General features: G+C 39.0%; 1 protein-coding gene across 2 annotated transcripts in view; it reads right to left on the bottom strand.

Annotated features, from left to right (window-relative positions):
- ANK3 (ankyrin 3, node of Ranvier (ankyrin G)) overlaps positions 1 to 25,072 on the bottom strand; it is a 515,090-nt gene that overhangs the window by 341,394 nt on the left and 148,624 nt on the right. The window contains exon 1 of one of the 2 annotated variants that reach the window (XM_012657554.1): positions 6,403 to 6,516. The exons of the other annotated variant lie outside the window; for it this stretch is intronic. Coding sequence (XP_012513008.1) covers positions 6,403 to 6,516 — 114 coding nt within the window. Of the gene's footprint in view, positions 1 to 6,402; positions 6,517 to 25,072 lie in introns of those variants that run through there. 2 annotated transcript variants of the gene reach the window in all.

Below are 25,072 nucleotides of genomic sequence, written 5' to 3'. Positions count from 1 at the left end.
TCTTGACATAAATATTCACCACGCATGTCCATTAATAAGAACCTCCCTTAAGATAACCTCTCCTGTGAAGGTTTAGATGGCCAAAGCAAGGGACTTTGAAACAGAACTTGGTTTCAAGGCCAGCTATTTCTGTGCCCTGAGACAAGCTGCACAACAAACCTAAGCTTTGGTTAATGCCTCAGTACGTCGGCTAACACTAAGTATCCACACTGTGGTCCACTTATTCTTCTGTTCATTTGTCTCTACATTCTGAACAGCAGCAGCAACTAATACCGCCTGGCTCTTACCTTGTGCCAAGCACTGTTCTAACATTCACTCATTGAAATCTCATTACATCGCTGTGGCTGAGCATACTCTATTATTACATCCTCTTTGCAGGTGAAAAGCCTGAGGCACAGAGAGATTCAATACCTTCCCCAGCGTCACACAGCTAAGTGACAGAGCCAGCATCTGAACTCAGACAATTTTACTTTATAGTTGATGCTCTTAATCTTTACACGATATTCCCTCTCATCCATCCATCCACCCACCCACCCACCCAGCAAGCCCCAGTTTTGTTGTAGTAGATAATTATGATACCACCTACGGCCTCAAGGAGCTCATAGTCTCCTCGGTAAGACAGAGGTATAAACACATAATTACAGTACACAATATCAAGTATGCCAATAGAGAGACCAGGCTTCCTAGAGACCTGGAGTCCACCTACTCAATGGAGCAGGAAACACAGCAGGTTCCCTTGATCTTGTAAGGGTCCATATGATCCTCTCCCACAAAAGTCCAGCTACTATAGTACAAAATCTCACCCTGCCTGGCATCTTACGTCACGGGCGTCACAGGTACCTAGGTAACCAGGCACGGGGCAAGCCTGTAAAAGGTCAGGAAGCCCCAAACTTTTCAGCAAGATATAACACTGCAGTTCACGTCTTCTGAAATCTCAAACCCATTAATTGCTTTGGCCTGAAGAGAGAGTGTTAGAGTTTCTTTACAATAAACCCAGTGGTTAAATAGAGATTCCAAAGTCCTATGACCCAAGTTTAAGTCCAGGTCCACCATTTACTAGCTATAGGACCTCAGGCAAGGTATGTTCTTTAAGCTCTGGTTTCATCTATGAAAATGGGGATGAAAATCATGCCTGCCTCATAGGAAAATTGTGAAAAAGCAAAAGAATAACCCATGGGAATCCCTTTGCATATTGCCTGACATACAGCAGGCATCTAACACACTGTGATGTTGTCATTACTCAATGTGTCTGAGGATTTGAAGTCCTGGGGTGTTGGTAATTTTCATTTCTATCTTCCAAAAGAGATTTTTAAAAACAGAACCTTAAGGCAAAACATTAAAATCTACCGCAAAAAAACAGACACACTACAATACTGGGTTACTTAGAGACATCAAGCCTATCATTTAAGGTTTCATATGTCTAGGAAATAGCTTATCATTTAAAAGATTTTCCGAAACAGGCCTACTCTGATGAATAGCTGTGAAAATGCTAATGCCACACACTATATACGTTGTATAGTATAGTAGTTAAGAGCACAAGCTAGAGAGTTTGACTGCCCAAATTGGAATCCCAGATCTACTACTGACTAGTGTGAAAACTTTGGGCAACCAGCATAAAGGCTCATGCCTCAGTTTCCTTACCTGTAAAATGGGGATAATAAAAATACTTTTCTTTGTAGGGCTATTTGTGAAGATTAAATGAGCCTCCACCTATAAAGCAATGCAACACTTATTATGTACCTATATTATGTACCTACGTGGTACATAATAAGTGGTCAATAAATGTCCTGGGAGAAAAGACATGAATCCAGGACATTTAATTCTTCCTCTTCCCCTTGAAGCCAGGAACTTGGCAGTTACCCTAGAATCTGCTCTCTCACATCCTACCTACATCCACTGCCAAGTTCTACTGAGTCTTCCCCAGAATATCTTCTGCATGCTACACCCCCTCTCCACTGGCATAGGCTCCGTCCTGGTTCAGACTCTCAGCATCTTGTGGCTGGATCCCCAGCAGGGCTTCCTGACTGCTCTCCCTGCTGCTACAATACAGATGCTTGATCGAGGGCTCTGTACCATAAAGCTGTTGACATTCCTCTCTCCCTACACCACCATGAAGGTCTGTCCTTCCTTTGAGCAGGATGATTTCCAAACCCTGTAAGCTGACATACAAAGGTCTTTGTGTTCTGGCCTCCGCCTACTTTCCTGCCATTTTTCCTGCCACACACTCAGGCCCCTTTTGCTCAAGGCATTCCAAAATCCTATTTGTTTCCCACACACCCCAATAGCCTTCTCTGTTTCCCTCACTTTGGGCATGGAAGTCCTGTCCTTCTGCTTGTCTATCTTGCTGACTCCTCCTCCAAGATGAGCTTCACTGAGAGCCTTTTCTGAGCTCATATGAGTCAACTGGGGGTCTTACTGGGGGCTTCATGGCTTCCTTCTCATACTTTAGGTAGCACTTTTAACTTTCTCCCTGCCTCTGCTGGGAGCTACTGTTCTGTTGCCACTAAGAGCCTTGTTTACCTTTGTCACCAACATTTGATGCAATACCTGATGCACAAAAATCACTGAGTAAATGTTTGCTGAATGAATGCAATAAGAATGGAGCAATGAATATTCACTCCTGCTCTGCCACTGATTAACTGTATGTTTGTCATCATAATCAGAGAACATATTAATCATGGAATTATTTGCCCCTTATCCCAGTATCTAGCATTGCGTCAGGCAGGCAGGCACACACACACGTGTGTGCGTGCACGCACACATACACACACACACCTGAGGTCTGTCTGGAAAATATCCAGCCATGCACACACACACACACACACATGTGTGTGCGCGCACGCACCCATACACACACACACACACACACACACACACCTGAGGTCTGTCTGGAAAATATCCAGCCATGCACACACACACACACACACACACACACACACACAGAAGAAAAAAGAAGAAAGAAGGAAGAGGAGAAGAGGAAGAGGAAGAAGAAGAAGAAAGGGGGAGAGAGGGGGAGAGAGGGAGGGAAGAACTCCATAATGTTTTCTTTTTTAATATAAATTTCCTTAGGTTACCTCAAAGTTTTTTTGACAGGACATGGTAAATAAATACAAGCATCCATTAATATACTAAAAAAAAACCACTTATTGACCAAATTAGCATCACTTCTCCTAATATTCCTTGCTATTGAAATGTAATTTTATAGTTCCCATGGGGAGAGGGCAAACATGCAGGTAACATGGCACCAGATGCCAGTGGCACTGAGGGGCGTGCAGGGACGGCAGCCTGCACCATAGGAGAGTGTTTGTGACTTCAAACCCTCCTGGGTTCACAGTAGGATAAGTCATCTACTGCGTGGACCAGTGACCTTGCTGGGAGCAGGGGATATGAAGAGTTCCTCTCTGCAAGTTGCTTAGTCAGGGCAAGGGTCCAATATGAATGCATCCCAGGCACCGTGTCTACCGCTGGCATGCCTCCCACTGGCTGCCAAGCTAAACAGCCCATCAGCAGAGAAGTGTGGAAGGGAAGGGCAGTGGGGAAGTGTGGATAAGGGATATTTGTAAACACACTGGCAAGCAACTTTTAAACTAGATACTCATAAAAACTTTTTTTCCAGACAGAAAAATTAGTGATAGAAGATTAAAGGTTCATTCACCTAGGTGCATTTCCTTTTAACAAATGGGAAGATTTCCTTTTTCTTAACACTACTTAAGTTACTATGGCAAGAATAGACACGTCTTTATTAAAATTCAACTAATTATAAATTCCTAGAAGTTCTCCACTTTTTTTTTTTGACTGGTAATCACTTATTCATGGTTAATATATTCAAAAGAGACTGAATGTATAACTCACTGGATTTTTAAAAACTTGATGAAATGTGAATCCACTGGTAAGTCTGCATATATATGTATGATTTGATGATAACATTTAGTAATATCCCATTCTGTATCATGCTGTGTCATAAGATTTAATCAAGAGAGATTCATTCTGGGCTTGTTCAAACCTAAACTGCAAGAGTGCCATGGAGCGAACTCCTCATTTAGTAAATTAGATACTCTTAAGATTTTCCTAAACTTTTCTATTTTGTGATATTATGAGAGTATTCACTATTATTTTTAAGAAATTAGAAGATCCTAGAGGATATTTCTGCATAGGAACAAGAACAACTATACCCATAATAATCCACAAAATATTTAAAAGCAGCTTTTTCAATTGACATGAGGTCTACAACATGAAAGAAAGTAGCCCATAGGCCTTCATTAAATCTTAGGAAAAGGTGACAAAAAAGAACCTCCAGTTGAAACAATTCATTTTGCAGGGAATAAGGGTTGTATCTGCTATAACACTGAAAGAAGTCTAGAGTGTGTCTTCAAAATAATTTAATCTTAACTTTGTGCATTACAAGTAGTCCAGGAAATAATTTGACGATGAATATTGTATCTTCTGTAATGCACTGTATCTTTGGCAGGGAATATAACTATTATACTATGCCATGAATTAGCAAGGACAACAGCAATGAAAGTGTTATCTATGAGCCACTTTTTGGATCTCCTCTGTGAGTGTCCTGAGAACAAAACATTTAAATCACTCGCGCATTTACAATAGCGATATTGATATTTCTCCATGTTCCCTTCTGGTTGCTAAGAGATTTACATTGGACAGACTCTGTTGTACTCATAACAAAGCATTTTGGTCCACAAAGCATTTGCTTCGGACTAGTGAGTCCAGAAACTCCCTTTGCCTCCTGCCTTCCCTATGTCGCTTCCAAGTCAAACAGGGGCCCAGGCACAAAGGCAGCAGGTCTGTCATCGCTGCTACAGGAAACTGCTGTACATTAGCCTGGCTAGCCTAGCACCCTTATGTATAGTATCGACACAGATGATGCCATCATAGCTTTATACAAATACATGTACCCTTTCCCGTGTTTCTTAGAAGCTAGTTTATCATGTTAGGGGCAGGTAGAGATGTGTGGAGAGGGAGCAATCGATAGTGACCTACCCACAGACAAACCTAATACAATAAAATTAGACCAGAATCTAGCAAAATACAGCAATTTCATAACAACTCCGCTGTACAATGCTTTGAAATATGGCTGCACAGAATTTCTTAACCTAAGTTCATACTTTTATGAAAATAAATTCAAGAAGTTTATTTACAAGAATATTGAAGTAGGAACTATCTATATTTAACATCTTGCAGCAAAACAATTGCAGCACTCCAGCTTTGGTCTCCTAAAGTCTGCTATGGAACAAGAGGCAGAGAGTCTTCCTGTATAGATCCTAACTCTGAAGAAAATGGCAAAGGTACCCAAAATATTCGTGGTCACTCCTGAAAGGAGGCACATGTAGTAGCTGAAATCTGCATATCATTTCAAAAGCACATGCACCACTGCTCAGAGCAGATTAAGAATATCTTTCCCTTGGGAATTCTCACAAAGACACATAAAAATGCTTTATGATCTGACTTCCATATTCAGATCACAGAGTTTTAGTTAATTTTTATTAACTGCCATGGAGAAAAAGTGGTTTGGGGTCTCACTCCTGGGTTGGTACTTAGGAGTCATATTTAAGGGCAAAGCCTACAAATACTCAATAAGTACTCTCAGGCAGTAATAAAACACCAATGACCTAGAATATTTCTCCTCTTTTCCCCCTGCATTGGAATATCAGTAGGAGATCATCAATGCCCATGCTTGGCTCTAAAGCAATCAGTGTTGAAGGTTGCAGGTCACAGGAATTCCTGCATTCAGGATAATCACTCTCACTGGGCAGGAAAAAAACAAACCTCACTGATTTTAGCTTTATTTAATAAAGGAAAGTTATTTCTAGCAGCTTATTTCCATTGCACAACCTAGCCAGAAGCACCTTATGAAAATAAGAGGCAAAAGGCAAGAAAGAGGGAAAAAAAAGCAAAGCAGGAAATGACTTTTCTGCTACGTCTTTAAGGTCACAGAGCTGCCTGAGAAACGCACACATGTGACATAGTTCCAGCACAAAAGCTCCTTTTCCAAGAGACAGACCTCTAAGAAGTACAAAGGCTGGCTCTCTGGCCTCTCCCTCAAGCCTAAGTCACCGCAGTTCATTTAACCTTGATCGGGCTATGAGGAAACTACTTTTAACTCCCTTGCAACACCCTTCCGTGCCACGGAAACATGCCCTGCCTGTGTAAAGTGAAGCACACCTTCCGCATAGCCCCGCATTCACCCCATGGCAGGAAATCTTCCCCTGCCCATCCACTGGCCAGGGTCTGCCACAGCGTTTCTTCATCAGTTCCCAATTTACACACCCAATTTACACACTACCCAGCACGTAAAAATAGCCCTTAATGCTTCTAACAGATGCCAGGAGGAAATTAAAACAAAAAGAATCCAGGCAAGATATATGCTCTGGCATACATAGCTACCTTTTTCTTGCGATCCCGGGACCGTTTGCGGTGTTTCCTTTTTTTCTCAGGCTCTTCTTCAGCATTGATTTCTAAATCCCTGGTTTTCTTTAATTGTGAGGCTGCATGAGCCATAATGCATTTAAAAAAGAGCCTCTGAAGCACACAGGGCTTCCGTGTAAAAGGTGGTATCCTCAGGCACCTTTAATCAGGCTTGCAGTGGCATTCCAATCACTGGAGAGAAAGCTGTGACTAGAAGCAGGAAGACATTCAAAATGCAAAGATGCTGGAGAGGCTGAAGCTTTTAAAAACCAAAACGACGGTGTCCAGACTTCATCCTCCACCTTCCTCTACCTGAGCCTTTACGAGACAGTGCAGCCATCGTAATGCATTTACCGTAGTGTGGAAGACAGCCGGGACAGAGGAAGCAGTATTATGGCTGTATCCCCTGCCACCAGCTGGAAGTGTCTAAGTGATTCCTCAGAAGGGGGAATGCTGCAAAGGATGCTTCTCCAAAGGGGAGGAATCAAGAGTCACTGCACATGCAGAAGCAAAAATCCAGCACCAATTCTGAAAACCTATTTTAGAAGCCTTTGAAAAAAAGGAAGGGCTGCAATTTATACATCACCACTAGATCTGCACAGAACATAATTTAACCCATAATAGAATGGAGCCGTTCCTACTTTAGTTCAACTGCTGATGGTGACAAAATATATAAAATAAGATTTCAAAACACACACTAAATTTTGCTATGGAGATCCTGACTGCATTGTGGGGAAAACAATGCATGTATTGGCGATCTCAACAGTGCATCCTTTATGCTGTACCATCAGCCTAAATGCATTTTGTGGAGAGGACTACAGAAGGGCTTGTTGTCTTTTAAAAACAACATGCTGATTACAACACATCATACAGAAAGACGTGAGCACGTTGGTGTATGGAACAGATGCCTGATTCATTGGAGGTTCCCCAGGACTCGCCCCTCGTGGGGTCCGAGGGTCAGAGCATGCAGAATCTGCGCTGTGATCAGTGTTTGAGTGACCGTAATGTGGATTTGGCTTCCATGGTGGGGTTTGCTTCAATCACCTTACTATTTTTGCCACCTGAGTCCTCAATGACTGCAGCCTCTGAATATTCATTACGTGAAGTGAAGCAGCAGCAGTGCTCAAGGCCTGCTGGGTGTCTTCTGCCAGGATGCACGCACTGGAAGAAATCTAATAAGTCGGGAATCATTTACACACATGTAGTACTCACAGGAACAGCTTTAGCAAAAAACTGCTGAAATGTTAGACTGGGCCTAAAACATGTGAGCCTTAGTTTAAAAAAACAAAACAAAACCCAATTTCACCATGAAGATGTGAAGAAAAAAAGATGATGTTCTGATGGAAAGAGTTAGTAATTGTGCTTCTAATACTAAAGTCCATAACTTTGGCGGTCAGTGCATTTGATTGCCAAGGTGTGTAAAGGACAGAGTACAAAGTACAACGCATCATGCGTGGATGTCACTGGGATTCTCTAGGGCTGCTGTTCCTCTGCTTCATAGAGAGTGCCAGGTGTGAGTTCCTGCGAACAGCTTCTACTCACCATATTTCTGATTCAAAGTAGGGTACCTTATATTCTCTGCCGGGCAGCAAAAGAAAACGGGAAGGGAAAGTTTGAGGGACCATGATGTCCCATTCCTACTGCCAGTGGACCATACACTTCTCAGGCCTCACTGGAGCCACGTGAAAACCACTCTGGCCAGAGATACCCAGGACCTACTACGTGCACTGATGCTCACGTGCTTGCTTTACACAGAAACCAGCTTCGTGAAGAAAGAGTTTGGAAAGTTTCTCCATTGCCTATGAAACCATCCATCTGACAAAAAGGGGGAAAATGACGGCAGAGAATTAAATGTAACTCAGATCTGAAAGTGGATAAACCACATTTGGGTCTTTTTAGTAAAAATGAGTGTTTTGCTATCAGACTATTTAACTGTTATAGTAATAGGTGGGGTGGAGTAAAAATTTAAACTTTCATATGCTTTCTCTCTGTACTTTGAGAAACAGTCATACAGTTTCCTTTGATTTTCAGCAAGTTGAAGAGGACAGTCGGTTAAAAAACTGGCTGGTTTCCCATTGGCTCCTGAACCTTCTTTTTTCCCCTCTTTCACAGACACTAATGAGACTATAAAGTATATTTGCAAGTATGCTTGATCAAGGTACCTTCTCCATCTGAGGCCGGCAAAGCACTCTACTTTCCCATTGATCTCTATTAGCAAAAGCATAGATGGAAATTAGGAAAGTAAGCCACGGGGATTTCTCAACATACATCTCCCTAGAATAATTCTTTGCTTCCCCTAAATGTTCAGAAGTTGAGAATGGGTCATGACTTTTTATGATTTCCATAATGCAAATTTTTCATTACTTTGGATTTTCCCTTATCTCAGTAAGTGGTTAGCCCACCAAAAATAAATTCTAAGGCATAGCTTGTTTAGCTTTTCTCTTTTATAGAAATGTAGGCTTTTCTCCTCCATTTCTAAACCAGAACGTTGAACCATGACCCTACGAAGGAAGGCAGCCCTGTGGGCCCTAGGTTCTGACTGTTATTTTACTAAAGACTTAGTGCCTTGCTCCCTACCCAGCACATATCCTGACAAGTGGCCCTCAAGCTCCATGTGCACCTATTCTCAATGCAAAGGCACTGACCCAAGACAGCCACAAATGCCAGTCTCACTCCGCCCCAAACAGAATCGACAGTTTGTCAATAATTCTAGAAACTGAGCCCTTACGCTAGCTGAAATGAAAACATTAAAAGAACTTTAAAAACTTTATATCTTGCCTTATCAAACTTTTCCACTTAAATCTCAAGAGTTTGTGCTCTTCTGGGAGATGAGAGAACTAGTATGAATCTTCGAAGTAAAACTGACTATCCGGATGGTACGAGCTCATGTGTCTGAACAGGGCGGCAGGTCTCTGACAGTAACAGAATGGGATGCACTGTAATCCTAACGATTTGGAAGGCTGAGGCGAGACAATTGCTTGAGGTCAGGAGTTAAGAGACCAGCCTGAGCAAAAGCGAGACGCTGTCTCTACAAAAAATAGAAAAATTAGTTGGGCGTGGTGGCATGCACCTGTAGTCCCAGCTCCTCAGGAGGCTGAGGCAGGAGGATTGCTTGAGCCCAAGAGTTCGAGGTTGCTGTGAGCTATGATGATGCCACTGCACTCTAGCCAGGGTGACAAAGCAAGACACTGCCTCAAAACAAACAACACCCCCCCCCCAAAAAAACAAGAGAGAATGGGATGCAGAGATGGCATTATAGGAAACAATGATATAAGGTTGAGTCAGTCCGATGGTCACGTTCATCTAGAGCAACTTCTCCAGTATACTCCTGCCATGAAGGTGTATGGACTGGACTTGCACAGGATGGTCAGTGCCTACGCATGGAATGCCAAAGCTACGAAAGTTAAGGGATAACAATTCTTAAGTGACTTCCCTTTGTTAAGAAACAAAAAATCAGTTCTTGTTTCATAAAAGTCCCTGGTATAAGAATTCCTGAACTAGCTTGTCAAAATATAGAACAGCAGTGATCTTGCAAACTTTGGTTAGCTGAAGAAGTTGTTCTTTGAATAAGTACAATAGGAAGAACAGTTAATACAATAAAAGGGACCGTGGAGCTGCTTGGAGAAATTGAAGAAGTGGTGTCCTGGAGCCCCACCTTTTTGGCTCCCCCAACCTTCTTCCAGAAGGCAACTCTGGGGAGCACAATTTGAAAGCCAGCGTCCCACAGCAACGAGTCCCAGGTTCCTTGCTCGTACCTTTGTTACTAGAAGTTAAATCAAACAGTGACTCCTCCTATTAAAAATTTCCTCATTATTTTGTCCAAAATAATTTATAACAAGTTTCATCTAGAGTACTTCCTGTCCATACATTATTAGAGTACGAAACTACTATAAAAAGGTAAAAGCCACTTTCCAGGTTGGCATATGGAATAATGTTCATAGTCCAAATAATATCTCATCCAGGAATCAAACAATTGTGAATATTCAAGTGAAAATGAAGCCAAATCAATTCATTTGGATGTTTTACAGACTTCAGATATGGCAGCCAGGGATTTTTTTTTTTCCTCCTCAATTTCCACACATACCTTTCAAGGATTTCAAGACAAGCTTTGAATATTAGTTTAGCCAATTAATAACTTGACTGCTCTCAGTTGTCATTTCATATCGTGTCTCCACATTGTAGAGCTGAGTTGATACACAGCAATGTGTGTGACTTCTATAGAGGTGACACTGCCACTTGGAGATTTTAAAGTTACAATAGCTGTACACTTTGAAAAAATATTACATAGTGATGTAGAGAAGTAGAAGATGGGGGTATATAGAATAATGGAGGATGGAAGCAAGAAAGAAACTAGAAAGAGCAGTGGTTCCAGCATCGCCAAGAAGGCTGTGCCTCCCCAGCCTGACTCTGGGTTCTTAGTAACGAGGCAAGTATCTGTTTAACGGAATGACAACTATTTTGTGCTGCACCCACTTCAGTGTTCTCAGAAGCAGAGCAGTCTCACCATAACAGACAGTCAAACTATTTTTCCTTCACAAAGAAAACTGGATCCACTGTCCTTTCATTAATTTTGGCATCCTGGATAAAGATGATACCAAGGGACCCTGAGCACGTTCGGAACAAGGTGGGGCAACAAGAAAGAAAATAAGCACTAAACCTGTCAATGGTTACAAATGACAAAAAAGCACCTAGGAAATTTTCAACTCCCATTCACATATTATTTTTCATTTTCAGAATAGACACACAAAATCCTTAAAAAAAACAACAACAAAATTATGGATAAATAACACTGAGGAACTGGTGGCCCTTTCCACACTCCTCGTAGGGGGTGGTAACTTCCGGAAAAATGATCACTGGCCTTGGGACCATCTGTCTTAGCACTCGGGCTGCCCTCCTTCCCTGTCCACCCCACTAACCAGCCTGACCTCTGAGCTGGAGAGAGAGCCAGCTGGTCCCAAGCACGCCAGCTGCTTGTGTCACCTCACACCAGTGGATCGGGCCAGGCACACGGGGAGGCTTCCCCAAGGTCTCCCCATCACACCACACTGGCCTGCAGGGAGGAGGAGATCCCCCACTGCATGTAGAAACCTGCCCCCTACCCCCCGCCCCCGGGCACATCCCTGGTCTCTGTCTGACCGAAGGAGTAGACTGGTAGTGCCTGGTGGGGTCCCGAGTGCCAAGCAGGCACCGGGAGTGGTGTGCAAACAAAACGAACCCAACACACCACTTCCTCTCTGGGTCCGTGCTCCTGTAGGAGGAGGAAACTGGACCAGATGCTTTCCAAGACACCTCTCGCTATTCCAGAACGCTGTGATTTGAGGTGATAGGAGGCTTTGGACGTTTGAAAATAAAAGAAGATACATAGGAAAGGTTTAAGAAGAGTTCATCATCTGCACTGGCCAATACAGTAGCCACGAGCCATATGTGGCTACTGGGTATGGGATTGTAAGTAGTGTGACTGCAGAACTACATTTTTAATTTTATTTAATTTAAAAGTTCACATTTAATACTGATACCCAATTCAGATACCAGAACACATTTAAATGTGTTTGGAACAATCTGGATATGTGAATCTACTTTTCCAACTTTAAATTGTATGAAATAAAATATAGATCAAGTATTTCCAATGAAAATGTAACATCCAAATTGAGATGTAAAACACATACCAGATTTCAAGACCTAGCCAAAAAAAAAAACCTCAAAAATTTTACATATTGATTCATGTTGAAATGATAATATTTTGGATATGCTCAGTTAAATAAAATATATGATTAAATTAATTTCACATTTTTAAAGCTTTTAAAATACAAGTATTGGAAATTTAAAATTATATATGTGGCTCACACTTTATTTCTACCAGGCAGCACTAGTTTATATAAAGACTTGTACTAACAAAAAGAGAGCCCAAATTGTCAGCAATTGTCTTCCTGAAGGCAGATATTTCTCTACACAAGTACCATAAGACACTTAGCAGTCAGTCATTACGCTTTCGATTTGAAGAGGTGAGGCATAAAAATATAGTATGTTCTCAGGCACTTGTGCTAGAAGAAGCATTCACGTGCTCATGGGCTCGCTCCTTTGCTCTGCTGGGCACTGTATTTGGCACCTGGGACCTGGGGCATACAGAGGAAGGAGACTTGGTCCCTGCCCTGAAGCAGCCGTGGGAGACAAAGACAAGGAAGCCAACAATTGTAACACATGCGCAGGTTCTGGGGAAGCAAGGGTGGGGGCACATCAAATGGAATGAAGAGGTCAGCGCTCGGAACGATGCGTCCTAGGTCAGGTGTGCAACTGTTCTTTCCCATCCACGGAATTTACAATTTCACAGTCACCCCTTCACACTCGAGTCAGCAGGGCCAATTGCTCACGCGTGGAACAGGCAACACGGAATTCCCTTTCCACGTGGACACTGCTGTCGGTGCCGGTGGTACAATGGGGAACAAGGTAGACAAGGCCTCATTTTCAGAAGCTGCCATTTCTGTGAGTATGGGATGTGAAGAGTAAACAGGTAAACAAACACATTAACTAGGTAATTTCAGATGGTAACAAGTGTTATGAAGAAAATAAAGCAGTATGACTGAAGTGGAAGTGACTAGATGGGGAAAAATTGTTTATGCTTCTTTCCCTGTTTAAATTCCCCAGGAAAAACAAGTCAAGATAGTGGGGAGCCACTTGAATCGGGTATTCCATTCTATTAGGGCAGGAATTCTCCAAAAATCACCCTCTAAACTGAGAAACTGATTTGATAATGAACAGTGCCTGGTTTCTCTAGCAATGTGTTCAATTCAAATATATTTATTCCTGAAGATAAACAATAGATATACTTTTGCATCACTTATCTTCTAAACTATTTGGATAATTACAGCTTCCACCATCTTTTATTAATTTATAGTTTAATAACAATTCCAAAAGGATTCATGGAATATGACCACTGAGCAATGAAATAAATTTTCCTGTTTGTCTTGTGGAAGTAAGTCTTGTTTTATAGTCAAATATACCGTATTCTATAAAGTGATTTTTTTTGATACTTCAGTAAACCCTTGTTGCTTAATGTCTAAATAATAATTACATTTAAGGTGGCCCAAAGGGAAAATAATGCAAGTCACCAAGTAAGGTAAAATAGCTCTTACCCCAGCTTTGTTACTAAGTAGCTATGAGATCTCAGAGAGACCTTAGTCCCTGGTCCCATTACCTATAAAATGAAAGGAATTCTAAAGTCTCTGCCCCAACATACACACTCTGTGATGCTGAAATACAATTACCGTAAGGATGCAATGATTGATTTATGTGTCCTTTTTCTGTTGGTTTGTTCTGATAAAGATAAAAAGAAAGTTAAGTTCACTTTCAAAGTATTTCTTTGAAGAGGAACCAAAAGGCAAAGGTACAAAGAAGGAGATAGGATTTGAAGGTTCAGGAAACTGCTAGCCCATGAATCATTTGCTGACCCTGTGTAGGAATGATGGAGCAGCACACGTAAGAAAGCAAAGGGTCTTATTTTTAGAGAATGCGGTGTTTAATTATAATAGTTGATTCATGAGGTCATACTTATAGTAGCCAAGGGTAGGATAATAAAAGCTAAGTGCTATACCAGATGCTATAAAGGAAATTAGTAGTCCAATTTCAGACTAAAATTCAGGTAATAATTCCTTAGCATATTGTGGGACATATCAACCATGTAGAGATTTACGTCTGACAAAAAATATCATTCTATTTTCTTGGATTTAGCACTGAACTGACTGCCATAGAAAGAGCTACATGCAGAGTTTACAGCCTCATCCTTCTGTAAAGTGGAAATAACATCTGCTTCTTCTCTATCTTACCAGTGTGTTTCAATAACTAATGTCAATGAAACAACATGAACATCGCAGAAAACAAAAACAATAACAATTAAACACAGGACATCATCATGTTGGGGCAGACTGTAACACAGACTGGCACTCAGGGTCCCTCTTCCTACCTGCCCTACGACTTGGTAAGTCTTGGCAGATTTTCTCTTCCATAGTGCTTCAGAAAGCAAACTGAAAATGAGACTCATTAAACTTTGTATTTTATATTTCACAACTGCAACTTTTTACTTGTCCTTCTGTTATATCATATCAAGATATAGTCATAAGAATTATTAAAATTTGAATATTTAAAATATCCTAGTTGGGACATAAGGTTTTATGTTTGGGAGGAAAAAAGTTATAAGGTCCTTTAACAAAAAATGATGAAAGTTGAGAACATTTGTCTCATTGTTTTCCAATTTCTCTTAAAAAGGGGCCAGGGTAGGCAGTATCTTTTCAAATACTGTGAGGTATTGCTTGATTCAGGCAGATTTCATCCTACTTATTTTTCGTATCTTCTAAGGCAGGGGACAGCAAGCATTTTTGTAAAGGGCAGAGAGTAGATATTTTAGGCTCTGCAGGCCAGGTGGTCTCTGTTGCACCTATTGGACCCTGCTTTGCAGTGCAGAAGTAGCCAGAGTACGTAAACAAATGAGTGTGGCTCTCATCCACTAAAGCTTTATTTATGGACACTGAAATTTGAATTTCATATAATTTTCAAGTGTCACCAAATATGCTGCTTCTTTTGATTTATTTCTTGCCATTTAAAAATGTAAATAACATTCTTAGCTTGCAGGCTATACAAAAACAAAGCTGAACAAGGCTATACAAATAAAAGGCCATAGTTTGCTGACCACACTTCTAAGGCATCACACTGTTAGTTACACACCATTGGGAGGGTCTCTAAAAAAGAGTGAATGAACATCAGGGTCAAAACCTGATGCTTAGAATACTTATGTGTCTATACATGTATTACGCATACCTTTATGGATACATACATAATTGTATGTGTGCATACATGTAACTACACATGTGTGAATGTGTGTGTAATTAAAGAATGCCCATAAAAATCTATCCTTTGGATTTGAACATAACTGACACCTGAATGATGGAAAAACATGTTGCTATTGCATTTCCTATACTATGTACACATGGATAGAATTAATTTACTCATTTAACAGATATTTATTGGGTACCTCCTTTACTGAAGCGGCATAATCCTCTATGTGAATTTAAGATATCCAGACTCAACAAATATTCAGCAGAGTGTAAGTGAATAAGAAAATAATTTTAAGTAGTACAGCTGATTGCATATGCCATTCCATTCAGTGGGCATCTGCCCTGTAGTGAACCTCCGGCAGGACCATAAACATGATATTCTCTATGCAATACAAAGGACATGTGGTTCCCTATCTACGTTCTAGTTCCTTTCCTCCGGTGGGGGCAGGCAGAGGAAGTTCTGATGCTTTATATTTTACTTGTAATTTCCTATTATATTTTATACATTTCCTACTAAATTACTTCAATTATTAAATGCTTTGTAGAGCAAGGCACAGGAATAAACAAATATTTACAGAGTATCTCCCATGTACCTAAAACTGTACTAAACCCAGTGGAGAATTAAAGAGAAAATACATAATCTTTTTAAAAAATCAGAATCATGATTTCAGGCTCATAGGCTTCTTTGTGGCATTATTTCATTAAAAGAACTAAACTTGGAGGTTTGTCAATAGTTAATGAGTGGTACAAATTTCAAACAATTATCTGGCCATTAAAGATGTGGAAGCTACAGAAAGAACAGGCTTAAGTCCATGACCTAAAAGAAACTCTGTCTACTCGGAAAACAAGTGGCTTGTCCTTTAAGAAATGTAAAATGTTTGCTCCTCTTCTCTCCCCCTGCATCCTCCCCCTCCCTCCACACATGCACTAAATTGTTATTCAGAGAAAGGGAAAGGCCAGATGGTTTTGGGGATTAGCAATGAGGAAAGGCCCAAGCTTTCACCTCAAGGTTGTTATTAAATTCTAGCGTGGGTTGGCAGAGATACAAAATCAGGGCCATCTGAGAGCTCTTTGGGAGTCTTGGTCCAGTTCCTAACGAGCAGGTGCTGACACGAAGCAAGCTGCAGGAACAACAGAGCTGCAGGGGAGGAGCCGCTGCGGTCACCCAGCCAGGTGTACTGAATCTGCCCCAGGACTTGCCCCTAGCCCGAGAAACCTCCCACTCAACTCTGTACCCTCAGCCACCAGTATCTAGGTTTCAAAAAAGTAATTCAACAAAAATTTTAAAATCGTGGTCTTTTCTGCAGAGGTGCCGATTTCACAACACTTTGCCCCACTTTAAAAATTCTTTCCAGCGAATATCTGATTTAAATCAATTTTAATTTGAGTTCCAGAAAGTTTCAATACCCCTGTGTAGACATGCTTGAACATTACAGAGTGCATGTGACATTAACTATTTTTCTAGATGAAAACTGGTTTGAACAACCTATGCAATGAAAATTAAATATATACCAAAACCTCCAATATAGTTTCTTTTTCTTATAGCCATGGTACTAAAACCTAGTTAGATTTGGTCAGTCTGTACTACACCAGTGATAACAGTGATAATGATGTGATTTACTAAATAGAAATAATCACTTTACTACAGACGTGTAATGTATGTTACTTTGCCAGTGAGTTCATCAGTTAGACTGGCAAGACAAACAAATGATAATGGCCAGAAGTTTAACATAGATGCAATACCAGCATCTATTTTTTTTTCCTGCATCTATTTTTAACAATAATTTTCCAGCCAATTTGATTTTTTTTTAAAGACTTCAGACCCTATCAACACGAGTTATAGGAAAGGAGTAAGAATGGCGATTCTGCATCTAACCAAAACCTTTTTTTTTACAAGTCTTTGTCACTATAATGGTGACTTCTTAAAAAAAATAAAATCATCATGCTTATTAGAAAAATTTTTTTCTAGTCGTCATGAGTACTTGTGAATGTTAAGTGCAAAAACAAAAATCCTAAAGTAACTACTGCATTTTATGATACTGTATTAACCTGATGCAGGCAAACGGGGCAGGGGGACCCTCGAATCTGCAGTGAATGTGGGGAAGGCTTTCCCACCTTGTCTCTACTTTGCTAGTTAATTGCGTGGTTGTTATGACTATTTTAATATCATCTGTTAAAATACAGTTTTGTCATATTTTAAGCAGCTAGTTAAATCTTCTGAAATTGCATAAGTGGAAATCTTACACATATATTTAAGCAACACCTTTTTCACCAGCAAAATCCTGACTTCTAACATGTAATTGCAAATAGCTTTGGCTTTCTTCTGAATATTGTATCTTTCCTTGCTTCCCGCTTTGCCAATCTCAGTACTCAACTAGGAAAGTTTGTTTTTAAAATGGTTTGTCCTGATGCTTTTTTTTGCCTAATTAAATCACTTTTTCAAAACAGGAAAAAGAAAAAAAAAAAAAAACAGTAAAAAACCAGTGGCAGTAAAATCAGTCTTGCATATAAGCAGATCATTCCAAGGTTTAGGTGACTCTGTAGGTTTTATAAAGCTCCAGAGCTCTCTTACACAGAAAGTGGCAACAAAAAATAGAAATTAATTCTGAAAACTGTGGCTGTGTAGGCCTTTGTTGTAAAAGTAATGTGTATTTATTTTTCCTATGTCCTCAATATATAGTCATTCTGAAAATTTCAAATCGTGCTTTAAAAAACAGAAAAATAAAAAACATACTGAGGACATAATGCTAAGTGAAATAAGCCAGTCACAGAAGGGCAAACACTGCATGATTCCACTGTATCAGGTATCTAAAATAGTCAACTTCATAGACTCAAAGAGTGGAATGGGGCTAGCCAGGGACTGAGGGGAGGGGGAAATAGGGAGTTACTAATCGATGGGCATAAAGTTTCAGTCAAACAAGAGGAAAACACTCTAGAGATCTGTTGTACACCTTTGTAACTATACTCAACAATACTGTATTGTACACTTAAAAATTTAAGAGGGTATACCTCATATTAAGAGTTCTTACCACAATAAATAGAACAAAAACTGCCACTCAAAAAATTTTTCCTAAGTAACTACAGGTATGTGAACTCATCTGGTAATGAGTGGTCATTTATAGCATTGTTTCTCTCACAGAAACACTGGAGGCAATCTAAATGTCTAATAGAAGAGGATTGGTTTAAAAATGGCATATTCGTCACATGAAATATTATACAACCATTTAAAAGTTACAGAGGAGTATTTTGTGACCGATATGGATATTATATAGATTAAAATCCATTTTTAAACCCAGTGGCCTACCCAGAGCTAAATTAATGGTTATTATTTTAAACCACTAAGTATGGGATGGTTTTGTTGTTGTACAGTACAAGTAACTGATACCAAAATGGCCGAAATGTTATGTGCTTTTTATGTATTTTTATGTATTACAAATACTAGGCATGAAAGAGGGACTATCACTACTAAGGCTACAGATATTGAAAAGGTAGGTGAAAATTATGAATAACTTTATGCTACTAAATTGAAAACTTAGATAAAATGAATATCATGCCTCAAAAAATGCAATTTATCAAAACTAACACAAGATGAAAAGGAAAATTTGAGGAGCCTATGTTTTTTAAGAAAGTTGAAATTATTACAAAGAAACCATCCCACAAGGAAAATTCCATACCCATATGGGTTCACTGGTGAGTTCTAGCAAATATTTTGGGAAAAAGAACATCAATATTATATCAACTCTTTTAGAAAATAGAGAAAGTGAGGACACTCCAACTTGTTTTAAGAGGCAAACATGACCTTAACACCAAGCCTAACAAACAAGTTACATATAAAGTACAAACACACACACACACACACACACACACACACACACACACACACACAAGAATGAGATGTAAAAATGGCTTACAAAATATTAGCAAAACCATCCCACAAGGAAAATTCCATACCCATATGGGTTCACTGGTAAAGAACATCAATATTATATCAACTCTTTTAGAAAATAGAGAAAGTGAGGACACTCCAACTTGTTTTAAGAGGCAAACATGACCTTAACACCAAACCTAACAAATAAGTTACATATAAAGTACACACACACACACACACACACACACACACACACAAGAATGAGATGTAAAAATGGCTTACAAAATATTAGCAAAATCAAACTTAACAATACAGTGGTGCTAATCCCAAAAAAGCAAACCTGGTTTAATATTTAAAAATCAGTCAAGACAAGGCATCGCAGTAGCAGAACAAAGGGGAAAAATTTCTCAGATGCAGACAATTCATCTGATAAAATTCAATATCCATTTACGATATTAAAAAAACAAGAAAGCCTCTCCAAATTAGGAAGAAAAGTAAATTTTCTCAATGTGATTAAAAAAATCTGCTGAAGCTAATATTATACATAATGACGACATACTGAATGCTTTTTCTCTGAGATTGAGAACAAGGTATGTACGGCACTCTCACCACTTCTATTCAGTATTATACAGGAGAGCTTAGCCAGTGTAATCGGGCAGAGAAGAGAAAGTCATAAAGATTGGAAAGGAAAAGCAAAATGGGCTCTTTTCACAAATGACATGATTGTTAATATATATAATTCTAAAGAATTTATAAAACGACTCCTAGAATTAATGAGTGAATTTAACTTGGTTTCAGGATACAAGATCAATATACAAAAATCAACTGTATTTTGCATGCTGACTGCAAAATATTGGAAAATGAAATTTAAAAAATACCAGTCTTACTTTTGAAAGCACCAAAAACCGTAAAATACTTTGAATAAATTTAATGAAAGACATGTAAATCCTCCACATTGCAAACTACAATCATTGCTGAGAGAAATTAAAGGATGTCTACATTAAGGTAGAGATATACCACATTCATGAATTGGAAGGCCCAACATTATTAAAATGCCAATTCTCCTCAGATCTGTAGCTTCAACGCAATCCACTCATAACCCTACAAGGTTTTCTTGTATACACAGACAAACTTATTGTAAAATTTGTATGGGCATGTAAAGGACTTAGAATATCCAAAGCAATCTTGAAAAATAACAACAAAGTCTCAAGATTTTACCTAAATTTAAGATTTACTAGAAATACACAATAATCAAGAGAGTATGGTATTGGCCTTTACACAGACAAAAAGAGCAATGAAATGGAAATAGACTTACACTTACATCATTGATTTATTTTCAACAAAGGCATTAAAGCAATTCAATAAGGAAAGTCTTTTGAACAGACCATGCAGAACAAGAAAATACCTATATGGATAAAAATGAACCTCAACCCTTACTTTACGCACTGAAAGTAATTCAAGAGGGATCCTAGACCTTGACATAAAAACTAAAACTCTAAGAATAAAACATAAGAGAATATTTTCAAAACATGGGGGCAGGCAAACATTTCTTAAGATAGTATGCAGAAAACAATAGCCATAAAATTAAAAAAATACATTAGACTCCATATAAATTTAAAACTTCTGCTCTTCAAAGGCTACTGTTGAGAAAATGAATAAAATGAATAGGACACAAGTGGGAGAAGATATTCTCAAAGATAGATCTGACCAAGGATCAGTGTCCAGAAAATATAAATGACTCCAACAAATCAAGACTAAAAAGATATACAACCCAATTAAAAATGAACAGAAGACTTTAACAGACACAATGGTCAATACACGAAATTTTGCTCATCATCATTAGTCATTAGGGAAATGCAAATTAAATCCGCCATGATACACTACTACCATCTATCAGAAAGGCTAACACTAAAAGCTGACAACACCAAATGTTGGCAAGGATGTAAAACAACCAGAACTCTCATACATTGTTAGTGGAGGGTGTGAAGTTGTACAACTACTTGGAAAAAAAAATTGACAGTTTCTTGCAAAATAATACAAACACCTACCCTAGGACCTAGCAATTCCACTCCTAGATGTTTATGCAAGAGATAAGAAAGCATATGTCCAAAAACACTTGTGTAAGAATGTTTATGACATCCTTATTCATAATAACAAAAAATTGGAAACAGCCCAGATGTTCATTAACAGGTAAATGTATAAACAAACTGTGGTATAGTCATACAATTCATGTCACTCAATTAACAAGAAAGAAAAAAAAACTACTGATACACACATTACTCTGTGCGTTATGCTGAGTAAAAGAAGTCTTCCTCAAACAATTATATACCAGATAGTATTCTATTTATATGAAGTTCTAAAACAGGCAAAACTAATCTATAGTGAAAAAAATACAAACAGTGGTTGCTTCTGGGAGTAGAGTGAGATGGAAATTGACTGGGAAGGGGCATGAAGGAATTTTCTGGGGTGATAAAAATGTTTTGTATCTCAACAAGGGTCTCTGTTACCAAACGTATGCATTTGCCAAAATACAGCAAATGGTATACTTAAGTTTTGTGTATTCCATTGTATGTAAATTTTACCTTAAAAAAGTAAATAAATACTAACCTCCAGTTAATGACATATAAGGTAAAGTATTTAGGGTGATTTTACTAACATCTATATATTGAAATGCATTAAAAATAAAACAGATTGGTGGATGGATAGAGAGATTAACAGGTAGATATATAGGTAATAAAACAAATACAGCAAAATGTTAATTGTAGAATCTAGTGGTGGATATATGGGTGCTCATTGCAAATTCTTTCAATGTTTTTTACATTTAAAAATTTTCCTAACATGCTGGGAGAAAATGTAACTGATAATACTCCATGGTAGATCACTTTTAAGTTTCCATTCAATTTTCCATATATGACAGGTTACTTTGACACAACCGTATAAGTCAGACATGGTTGGTATCATTATCTCTGTTTTCTGGTCAAAAGGACTCTCAAAAAGGACCTTGCCCAGAGTGTCAGAGAAATAGTAAACTAGTAGTTCCACATTAAACTTCTTGTGCAAGGGGCCAGATAGTAAATATTTCAGGCTTTGCAGGCAATACAGTCACCGTCACAACTATGGAACTCTGCTTTTGTAGTGTGAAAATAGCTATAAATGATACAGAAATGGACATGGCTGTGTTCTAATAAAACTTTATTTGCAAAAGTAGGCAGGGCTGGATTTGACACATGGGCTATAGTTTGCTAACGCCTGATAATTCGGGTAGTCTCATTACAAATTATTGACAAAAGGATTGACTTTAGAGTCAAATTAACCTGGGTTTTACCTACCACATGGGAGTCTTATGAAAAATGAATTAGATACCTCTTATAAAGTAACTATAATAGCACAGTGCTTGTTTTATACCAAATACTTGATATATGTTAGTTTTCTTCATTATCTTGCCTTTTCCTCATTCACTATCTTTGCCACAAAATCTCATGGCCTGGGTGAATTATAACAAGAAAACAAGCTGTTTAATGTTGCTCAACCAAACTAATCAACCATAATAGACCTTTTGTTCAGTAAATCTATAACAGTCGCACTATAAATGGAAACATAGCATTTTCCCTGCATTTTCTAGGCTAACTTTCAGATAGAAATTCATGGAGAACCCTCTAGGTTTTCTACTTTGTTACATCACATGGAGGTCCCAGTTACTCTTTCTCATTCCATACTATATACAGCAAACACATGGGTAAACCCTTGCTTTTGAGTTCCTCTCAGGCTGTTTCCCTAACCCACATGATTTCATTTACTTCTTGGTGCCAAGCTGTGTATTTAAAATCCCACTGAAAATTGATCTTTTCCTTAAGCGTGGGTACCTCTAAATTCTTATTTTTGGCCTCTCTCCAAACACCTTGAAGCAACTGAGGGAACAAAATTTATTCCCCTGTACAGAACTGTGAGGATACAAATTATCCAACCATCTCTTAATCCATTAATATATCAATGGGCAAAGTTGCAAGGGTACATCCAACCAGGCATTAAGTTACAGGGGAAGATATATCTTCTACCTTTAATGGCTTACAAAAATATTAATAATACAATAATAATAATAGATCCATTTAATGAATATTAAGTACAAGGCACTGTGCTAAGTCATTCATTCATTCATTCACATATTCTTCAATACGTATGAAATACCTGCTATGTGCCAGGATTTACATGAGTTATCTTATGAATTTCTAATTCCTGTTTTATAAATTGTGTGAGGCTCAAGAGTGACTAAATGACATTTTCAAGGTCACAGGGCTGAAAAGTGGCACAGATGGATCTAGCAAATTATTCCAAAGGCTTTTAATAAATATTGTGAATGTATATTTTATATCACTTATTTAATGCATTCCTGTATTGCTTTGCCCTTTTCTAGTATGTCTGTCCTGTCTCTGCCACATCATCTTTGTGAGGAACAGACCAGAGATAATTAATGGTCACTCTACTGACCATCCAGACCATGTCTCCCACTCTGCACGCGGTGGAAGATCAATAACTTTTGCTGACTCTTGCCCTGTCCCCGCTGCCGTCTGTTCAGGCGACGTATTTTCTAGCACACACACACCCCCAACGTGATGTTTTCTCATTTTCTTCCAGCTTCTCTGGAATAAATCTGTGGAAAGCAATGGAATCAGGGACGCCCTCTCCTATGAAACACTCTTCCCTCTTTGAACTTTGCCAGTATACTTTATCAGCTCAGCTGCTCATGAGTTTTCTGTCACTGTAAGAAGAAAGAAAATATCTCCAGAGGAATGACTGAAGATCTAAAGGTAAAAGAAAGCACCAATCGATTTACCCCTTTGGGGACTAATGTACGATCGGAAGAGACACTTCTTCCCAGTGCACATACAGAAAACACACCCGTCCCTGGGCCTGATGGCGAAGCTTTCCTTCTGCAGTCAGGCTTTGGCTTTTCTCTTTTTCTTTTTTCCCCCTCAGCCAAGCTTTTACACTAACTTCGCTCCCTCTGAGTAAAGATGTGCTTCTGAGATCAGTTAATAACACTGGTGCATTAACTAATTAACAATAGTAAGGAGTTCAGAAAACAAATAGGCATGGAGCAACGCTATCATTATGTGACTTCTGCCTGGTACTGTTGTCCTTAAGCAGGCAGCGATGTCAATATATCTGGGGAACCAAAGTAAAAATCCCTCCTACTAGTTGCCTACTGAGTTCAAATTTCTTTTTTCTGCACGTATAGACATAGCTACCACTGCAGAGAGTTACAGTCAATTGATTTCTCCCATTTTGGGAGTTTGATTTAAAACAAAACATTCCCTTCATAACTGTATTTGTATGTGTGTGGTGTCATTTTGCACTGCTTGAAAGTTTGGTTCATGAAATTTGCCACTGAACCCAAATAGCAACTTTTCCACTTCTGGAGAGATCAAGAGAAAATGTTGGCATTAGTTTAATGTTTCTCATCAGTTGGTATCGATGGCTTCATTCTGAAATGAAGTTACTGCAATGTATAAGGCAAAGAATACCAGTCTACTTGCATGCTATATATTTTTTTAAAGAATGAGTCTTTTTCTGATTAAGTAAAAGATAAATATATAAAGAAGTTGGCTGATACGTTTTCTACTGGTTATGTTTTTTAAAGAAACTGAAGCTTAGAAAGTAGCTTTTGCAAAGGAGTTGTTTGGTAAAGGAGCTTCTTGGCTGCTTCTCTGTTTCCCTCGCAGACACAGCCTGCTTTGCCACTAAACATCAGAGGGCTCAACTGTTTATCACGGGCAGTCTCCCCTTCCCACTCTATGCTCTGCCTAGGCCACTTCACCCACACTCACAGCTTCAGAGATCACCCACATTACACGACTCATAGCCCAGACCCCTCCTCTGAACTCCTGACCTCAAAATTCAACGTGCCTATTGCATGTCGTTGCTTGGATGTATCTATCTCAACAATGCCGCAAAATAA

The sequence above is a fragment of the Propithecus coquereli genome, unplaced genomic scaffold, assembly GCF_000956105.1.
Source record: "Propithecus coquereli isolate 6110/MARCELLA unplaced genomic scaffold, Pcoq_1.0 Scaffold115, whole genome shotgun sequence".
Lineage (NCBI taxonomy): Eukaryota > Metazoa > Chordata > Mammalia > Primates > Indriidae > Propithecus > Propithecus coquereli.
This window is presented reverse-complemented; position numbering and strand designations above follow the sequence as displayed.